The sequence below is a fragment of the Sander vitreus genome, chromosome 15 (genome assembly GCF_031162955.1).
Source record: "Sander vitreus isolate 19-12246 chromosome 15, sanVit1, whole genome shotgun sequence".
Classification (NCBI taxonomy): Eukaryota; Metazoa; Chordata; class Actinopteri; order Perciformes; family Percidae; genus Sander; species Sander vitreus.
In genome coordinates, this window is record NC_135869.1 from 16,623,249 (window position 1) to 16,632,371 (window position 9,123).

At 40.0% G+C, this 9,123-nt stretch overlaps 1 protein-coding gene across 2 annotated transcripts in view; it reads left to right on the forward strand.

Annotated features, from left to right (window-relative positions):
- Window positions 1–8,519, forward strand: part of gcgra (glucagon receptor a) — a 40,031-nt gene extending 31,512 nt beyond the window's left edge. For both annotated transcript variants that reach the window (XM_078270270.1, XM_078270271.1), the window contains exons 8-14: window positions 1,083–1,242; window positions 1,428–1,488; window positions 1,999–2,068; window positions 3,637–3,725; window positions 3,823–3,967; window positions 4,923–4,964; window positions 5,500–8,519. In XM_078270270.1, the coding sequence (XP_078126396.1) occupies window positions 1,083–1,242; window positions 1,428–1,488; window positions 1,999–2,068; window positions 3,637–3,725; window positions 3,823–3,967; window positions 4,923–4,964; window positions 5,500–5,865 (933 nt within the window). In that variant the 3' untranslated portion in view covers window positions 5,866–8,519. The remainder of the gene's footprint in view (window positions 1–1,082; window positions 1,243–1,427; window positions 1,489–1,998; window positions 2,069–3,636; window positions 3,726–3,822; window positions 3,968–4,922; window positions 4,965–5,499) is intronic.
- The last annotated feature ends 604 nt before the right edge of the window (window positions 8,520–9,123 follow it).

Below are 9,123 nucleotides of genomic sequence, written 5' to 3' on the forward strand. Positions count from 1 at the left end.
CCCTGAGGACTTGGGACAATGCCAAACACAACAAAAAACACTCAAAGCTGCACAATCCTGCAAATTTGTATCTTTAATAATTTAATCTACAACTGGACTATGGTCTGCATCAAAGTACTCATTACCATGCTGGTTATCTGATGCAGCCATTATGTTTGTATACCCTATAAATAATATGCATAATTTAGGTGTCGACTGATACTGTTTTTTCAAGGCCGTTACCAATACCTGTTTATTAGTAGTTAATGAAACCGATGACCAATATTTGAAATGGATATGCATTTACAGTGAAAATTAAAATCTTTAAGTCAAAATTAGGTTTTTGGAATGTAACAAACTCCAACACAAAACTATGTTTAAATGCTTTAAGCTAATTTTTTTTATTATAATTTAGAAACTTTTAACATAATACACAGTAAAAGATAGTCAGATAGTGTTGTGGGTGGGACATTAAGTCAGACTCAGTGGTGAGTGAAACCAAAGCAGAGAGACAGACACAGAGTTGTGGCAGAGCCAAAGTAGCGCACGTTTTAATTAATTAACTTGATAGGTTATCAGGCAAAAACGCTGATACTGATAATCTGCAAACAAACGGCCCGATAATCGGCCAGGGATGATAATCGGTCTATCCGTAGTGCATAATAATAGAATATAAAAACATCATACATAAGGTCTTTAAAAGAGTGTACAAAGAATATTACCTGGTATGTGCTGCCATAATTATGATTTGTATAACAGTACAGTACAACTCTATAAATAAGTAAATTGTACGAATAGAAATGGAATGGTATTCTTGTAAAGGTGTAATGGTAACCACAAATATAACTGTAGCAGCTAATTATTCATAAGAGGGGGAGAGTCAGCCACATGAGTTGATGTGTAGAGTGCTTGTGTTTGGGGGTCACAGCTAGCTGACACTGGGTTTATAGTTGCTGCTGTTGTCTGAATCCTGGCTGCAGAATGAGCTCCCACCTGCCGCAGCACTGATCTCACCATTCACATCACTCTCACTAAATAATGTTTAACAGCAGACAACTTGATATTTTATCATGTGTAAAATAAACTTTGCTGCCGTTTTGCAGACGGTGGTTAGCTGTCGCATCGCCATGGTGATGATGCAGTACAGTATCATGGCCAACAGCTACTGGCTGCTGGTGGAAGGCATCTACCTCCACAACCTCCTGGTCATCACTGTGTTTACAGAGAGGAACTACTTCAAAATCTACCTGTGCATTGGCTGGGGTGAGCTGGGTGTCTGCAAGTGTGTATTTGTGTGTGGGAGTGTGTGTTTGTGTGGAGTAATAAGTCAGGGGATGCAAGGTGCTGTATGATGATGAAATTAAATGAAAGCAGATAAATGTGAACGGTTGTAAGGTTGGTGTACAATATGACTGTTTTGCATTTAGACAGCTTTTATTTCTTTACAGGTACCCCGTTAATATTCCTCGTGCCCTGGGTGATAGCTAAATACCTATATGAAAATCAAGAGTAAGTTTCCACAGCGCTCTACCTCTCTCCCTCTCTTTCTCCATTCCCTCACTCCTTCCATTAGACCCATCAGACAGTTTGGCAGATGGTCTTTCTCTTAAATGTTGATACTCATCAGCTCACGGTCAGTTTAACAGGAGGAATTCAACTTCTCACACAGGCACTTTTTTATCTTCTGCAGGATGCCAAATATGGAAACTGTGTCAGAACAGCAGTTGTGTTTGCACGTTTTTAATATTTTATGTTCCCAAACTTTATTATGCAACCTATTGGGGTCTAGCATACACACTTAAGGACACATTGCATTGTTAACTAAAACTTTAAAAAAAAACATGACGGTGCACGTCAGTCTCTCACATTTCATCATCCAGGGAGAGGAAAGCTTTCTGCTTCTGCAGAATTGCAAAACAGTGTAACAAAATGTGTAACAGAGTGAGCCTTGTTTGAAAGCATGGGAGGTGTTTCTGGTTGTCTCTGACTGATCTTTGCTCCAACGCTTTTCTTTTTCAGGTGCTGGGGGCAAAATATAAACATGAATTACTGGTGGATCATCCGCTCCCCGATTCTGGTGGCAGTCGTGGTAATTTCCCCTTCCTCGCTCTCATTCTGTTGCTGTCTACTATTTATTTTTCCATTACATTTTTGCCATATACTGTAAGTTTCTTATTATTTTTGCATTGACAATACATTGACAAAAAAAGTGCAATTACCCTAAAATACCCACATATTTACCGACCACTCTTTACTTACTCTTCCACTTTTTCATTCCATTCATACACTATACAATATTAAACACACCTCATTTATTCATGAAGTGTAAAAGGATGTCTGTCCTTTAGGCCAAACATCTGGGGAAACATCTTAAGAGTCAAAGGTTTTTGAATGAAAGAAATATGATTTTTGGTACTACACAGTTTAGCTAACCCCTTTCCATACGTGTGACCAGGCCCTTTATTGTAGGTGTGCTCTACAAAAGGTCAGTTCTGACCTTTATATAAGACTAATTTTTCATGCTCTTATGTCCGGCCAGTTACAGACATCCAGGCATTTTCCATGCATTAATCCTCCTTCTAAGTGGCCTGTATCTAACAGGAATTCCTGTGTTTGAGTTGTCGCAGAGATGGGAGGGCGGCTTCCCATTTCAGTGTTTCCCTCTTTTCCCTGATCCCAGTATGTTTAAGGTGCACATCAGTAGAACATTTCACTCAGTATGTGTATGTATGTGTGTGTGCCGCTGCAAGAATATGTGATTTTGCTATTGAAAGATCAAAGATCAAAGTCTACGCAAATATGAAATAACACATACATACATATAAAGATACTGTCACATTGCAGTGAACGCATATACAGTATATGGAGTAGTTAAATCAGTTTTCTTATAATCTTGAGGACAAGGAGATAGAGAAAGCTGCATTTCATCCATCATGAAACTTAAGTGGTACATACTGGTGTAATTGTGAGTTGTTCTTTGGCATCTAACTTTTGCTAATTCCAGCGGTTTTACTGAAAAAAAAAGTATTAATACTGCAAATAAATGTTTCTTTTAATGACAAAATGCCTAGACATATGGCTGGACTGTACAAATTAGGTCCTTTCACTTCCTTTGTTCAGGTACTTGCAAATTACCAGTAACAACTTTAATTGTAAATGTAAAGGTCATGTCATGAGTGATTTGCATTTGAGGAACACCAACTGTTTCCTGAAATGTCAGCTGCTGTGAAGGAGTTCCCTTTCACAATGCGCTTTAATAATCATAAAGTCAGTCAGTTTACTCAAATCACAAAAAAACTTTGCGAAAGCTGTTTCGTACTTATCATTATTGGTATTAATCCAAGCAGAGAGTTTTGGTTTCCCTGCCAAGTTTTTAGTTTTTCATCCGAGATTTCCTTTTTCCCTGTTCAACAGTTTTCATTAGAAATAGTTTTTTTTCTGAGTGTGTGCATTATGCTGTGTTTCTGGAAAAAACACATTGCTGTTGTGATTTTCAAATACAATGTCCGGTGTTTTTGGGGGTGGCAACCAAAGTCTCAGCGCGGTGTGTCTCAAAACCTTTGCGCATAAAACAAAACCTTTTGCATGGCCTTCAAGATCTGTTTGTCATCTAATTAAAACTGTTATTATCACCACCGGTGTCTTTGTCTTTCACAGATCAACTTCCTTATCTTTATCCATATCATTAAAATTCTTGTGTCAAAACTTCGAGCGCACCAAATGAGATACACAGATTACAAATTCAGGTGAGTCTAAATGTTAAAACAGTTTTTCTATCTTTACGTTACATTATTCTCTCCACTTATTCTGTCTTTGTCTCTCATCCCCCTCCATCCATCTCAGGTTGGCTAAGTCGACTCTAACCCTGATCCCTCTACTGGGCATCCATCCGGTGATCTTTATCTTTGTCACAGACGAGTCCACCAAGGCCACCATCGGATTGCGTCTCACCAAGCTCTTCTGCGACCTCTTCTTCTCCTCCTTCCAGGTTGGACTCTGAAAAAAGAACTTGAACCAAAGCATCTATTTTCATTTTCGAGAACAACGACAACACCGATTATGAAACAACTCAGCATCGCCATTTAGCTTAGGGGTTCTAGTGAGAGCTGAGGCATTGATGAGGCATCTTATGGTTCATAATTCCCCCTGTATTTCCTGTACTGACACAACATTGAAAAAGAAAGCATATAATGTGTTTGGGGGAGAGATAGGAGAACTGAGCAATGCAGGAGAAAATAGGGTAAGACATGATGCAATAGGATAAAAAAGAAAATTTAAAGCACAGCCTTTGTTCTTACATTGGAGTCAATCTTAACTTAACAAGAAGTGTAAGACGCACAACTGCAGCTGAGATTTACATTTATCTGCTAACCAAATCCAAATCTCAAAATTCACGCTATACAAAATATTCAAATATCTTTCATCTTGTCTAAGTGTCGTATTAGATGCTTGTTCAGCGATCCGTTCAGAAGTTGCTGCTTGTCTGAGTTTCCCTTCCCCCAGACAATTTAGAAGAGCTGTATTTACTCATGTGTCAGGAGGGATTACATTAACGTAATGTACTGCTGTCTGTGCTGCTAACTGGCTGTGTCACACGGGGACATAATGACAGTGACCTTTATGCTGAGGGGACACAGATGACGTGTGTCAAGATAACAGCCAATCACCAGGGGAATCGCCTTGATGAAGAGAGCGACAAGACGACAAGCGCAGCCATGAGACTTTCAACTTAAGTCTGAAGACATTCTAATGTGCATGTGATTGCACTGTGGGTTTGTCATAAAGAAACAAACTTGCAACTGCCTCCAAAAGATGCACTACAACACATGGCGTCAAGTTTTCATAGCTTCAAACATTGGATTTTCAAAATAATGTGTGAGTGAATATTGTAGCTGTCATGAGTTAATGATAGGGGAGTGACTCACTTTTGGTTGTCTCCACAGGGTCTCTTGGTGGCCATCTTGTACTGCTTTGTCAACAAAGAAGTGAGTCTCCTCAATTGCACGACAAAAATCACTTTTGTCAACCCCGGCTTTTCTCCCGTCATGAAATTAATGTGGGAAATAAACATTTTAGATTGTAGATTCTAGCTTATTACATTAGTGAGCTGATTAAGTCTGAGGGATTTTAGCTGAGAGACAGAAGATCAAAGTCTCATATTATCAAAGGATCATGTTTTCCTGACAAATAGTTAGGAGATAACACCAGGGGGCAAGTTCTTCTACACAGCAAAGGGAGGTGTGAAGTACATAAACATGACGTGTGATTTCAAGAAAGGAGCTCAGGAAATGTATGTTGTAGAATGCATGACTCAAACAATCTCCTGTCATGAGCACAGCAACTGTTGTTCTTTTGGTGACTTAAAGATATGTATATAAACAGCTACTCTGAAGGGACACTTCAGGTCTTCTTCCATGCGCACGTAGTAAAGAATCGGATTCACCACACCAGCGACTCTATACAGTACTTTTTAAGAGAACACATTAATAACCTCTGCTGTCGTCTCCGTCCTCTCCTAAGGTGCAGTCGGAGATCCTGAAGAAGTGGAAGCGCTGGAAGCTAGGGAGGAACATCGAGGAGGAATACCGCCACACCTACAGCAATACCCCCAACACGAAGACAGCTAGCCTGTTGAACCACGTCTCTCGACTGCCTCATCTCCCAGACATCGCCAAAACCTCTTCCCCGGTCTGTAGCCCTGAGGAGACGCACATGCTTGTGGCTGGATGCCACAACGGTATGGTCCACCGTAAGGGGGCAGACCAGTGTGCCTCCCCGCTTCACGAGGTAACCATCAGCAACTGCACCCTACTGGAAGACATCAACCTTACAGACAAGGTGCAGTGTTACGAGGGTCAGAGAGAGAACGTGGAGAGCCACCTGTGAAAGGAGTTGGGAACAAGAACTTGATAAAGAAACTTGGAGGGCGTTGAGCTCTCATCTAGCTCTGACATACTGCCCTGGGTGGCTATGAAGAGCTGAGCGCTCTTTGCCCAGAGAATGGTGTCACTGGGAGACTGAGCGGTTCTAAGCCAGAGAACAAAGAATAATACAGCAGACTCCCACACTGAGATGTCTAACTTGCTGCAAGCCTCGTAAATGGATTTCTGTAGATGTGTGTTGGACAGTGAATGACACTGCTGCATGTTGAACAATACAACAATGGCATCTCAAGGCAGATAAGTCATGTAAAATAATAATAAAAAAACCCTGAAACCTCAAATAGGAAACACGGCAACAAAACAAGACAAAACAACAACAAAAAGAAACAGGGTCTTTGCTTGAGCCTCTGCTCTCATTTGTGCTGTGCATCAAATGTGTGTTTTATGGTACTGGAAGTTAAAGGCAAACTGGACATTGAACTGCATACACAAAAAAGACCAAACAAGTGACTCAAAACAAGATGGTAGGGAGTTTTTTTTTCTTCCTTTTTCACTTTGCTCTGATATTGGTAAATGGTTTCTTTCCTATACTGGCTTTGCTGAAAATGTACAGAAAAAGAAGAAATATTCTGCTGGCTGTACCTACAGTAAGGTGACTACTGTGTTGCTCAAGCGGCCCCATCCAGGGGACATTGGAAATTGGCAGCTGCTCTCACCAGGTCATTCCTGGCTTACATGTAGACATTACGGTAAAAGAGGTCAAGAGATGGTATGGGGTGGTTTATAAATAAGCTAAAATGATCATCGCTTGACTAGGTGTTTTACAATAAAATACTTTTTTATATAAGTCTAAACCTTCGATACTGCAGAGTGCTTCTTTTGTAGCTGTATAAATGTGCCAGGTGTATTTTCAAGGGGAATAGTTGCAATTCTGTGCCAATACATGTTTTCTTTTCCCTTTGCCATCAAGATGTTGTCTAACTCATATGTGCTGGCGTACTATATGAAATTCTACCCAGTAGCCCACTCGACCCCCTGAGATGAAAGATGATTGGGGAAACTGTGCACTCAAATGAAGGACAAAAATACACAGCATATAGACATGACCTGTAAAGCTGTTTTGGTGGAACATGTGTACGTTCAGAAGTTGTTTTAGGTGTGCAACAGAAAACTCAGATTGGACCGATATTCTAGCTAGCTGTCTGGATTTACTCTGCAGAGATCTGAGGAGCAGTTAACCATAGTCCTCAGAAATCCCCCGGAGCTTAGAATGCCAACACAAAGAAAGCTGAAGGTGATGGACATCTGGCTGACAAAAAGGGACGTCCGGTAGAATTTCCGGCGGCACCTGAACAATCCCGGAAATAAAACGTTATTGATATAAACTGCTGTACAGACAATGTTTAATATTCAGCCTTATCATGTGTGTGCAGGGGCTGTGAACACTAAGAACAAAACTGCACCCTAAAAGTAGAACAAAACCTTTTAAGCATTCTAGTAACAAAGAAACCTAAATTAGCAGTGGTACTTCTGAATACATTGCATTTATATTTAAAGAAGGGAAGCCTCCTGCTGAGCATCAATTCATCTTTGAGTTGCTAAGCCTTTTGCCAGAACTAACTTGACCTCGTATGTATGGCTATTTGCACAATGTTAATTTCTAATTGTTAAATACTGTGTTTCTATATGTGTGTTTATACATGTGATTTATTTGATTGCTTTTAATATGTTTCTTGGCATGTATGTGTGTGTGTATATTTTTAGGTGGGTGTAAATGTGTGTAGTTTTAGTATTTCAAATTGTGGAGTAATGAATGATGAATGAATCATAGGCTGCAGCTAGATAAGCGATGGGTTGATATAAACCAGTGCAACTCGCTTCACACAGAGCAGAGGTCAGAGGTCGTTGTGACTTCCACTCTAGCATATATTCCCAGAAGTCATGCCTATATAAGGCATAAGGAAGGTTTTATTATGGAAGCTACTCTCAGTGTGATTCCTGTGTCATGTTGTAGTTCATAGCTAAATTAGAGCACAACAGCAGCATGTTTGTCATTCAGATAATAGCTCTGTGTATTTACACTTCAGCCAGGTGCTGGTGTTGAGTCGGTGAAAAAAATATTTTTTAACGGCGTCTGCTGAGGATTGTAATAGAGCAGGTAGCTACCAAATAATCAGAATAGAGCTGGGAGCATGACGCACACACTGCACTGCTTGCCCACAGGTGAATTTCCAGTGTCTTTCTTTTCCAGAGCCAAATGTTTGGATACTGACACAGTAACAAAGGAATGTTGTCAGTAAAATAGTATTCACTAGGGTATATAAGTATGGTCAAAGAATATTTCTAATTTTATTTCAAACTAATGTGTATTTTAAGCTGTGACCATAACCATGTATGTTTTTGAAGCCAGAGGCTTTGGTCACTCCCCTTTCTGGACCAAAGTGGTTCTGTCTGAATGTATTATATGAGGGGCCCAAATCAGTATGCTCCTTTTGATTTTCTCTTTAAGGTGAGTATGTACAGTATATTTGCTGTGAGGAACCAATCAGTAAAAGCTAACTGGGTTCTAGGTGTATACAGATTATCATATATTGTGTCCGCTTATCAAACTTTGTCCAAATAGTGAAAGAATAAATTACAATGTACGTGAAAGAGGTATATACGTGGTATGTCTTTTGTATTAGTGCACATTTATAATGTTAAAATTGAAAAGAGAAAGCATGTGCAGATCGACTTCCTTGGCTTGTTGATGTAGGCACAGTGGCTAGCTGGACCTGAATGCTAGGTTGCCCTATAAGAGATGTGAGTATTGATTCTACCCAGGGGTCAGGTGCTGTTTCATAGTACACTGTTCCTTTTGTGGCCACTGGATAGGTCACCTCACACTGACTTATTAAAAGCGCTCAGTTTCAACTTATCAGTATCTTTAAGGGCTGCTTGTCGGATGGTTCGAATAGCTTCGGAAAACCCGTCTCACCACACCTTTCCTATGTTGGAATTAGGGAGGCTGTGTCCGACCATTTCTGTAAATTTCCCAAACCTTCCAATGGTGCACCAATTTTTAAGAAATTGATAAAACAGTGGTTCTATCCTGGTTGTTTGTTGCTCATTTGTGCATCTAAATTTTAATAGGCAAATGAATTGAGTCCAGTTTTTCAAATGTCAACCACAGATGCAGGCAAAACCTGTCCCATTCACTGCATTGTCTGTGCTGCTCTTAAACTTTATGGTTTAGAAATATCTGCTTGAGCAACCCAGATCA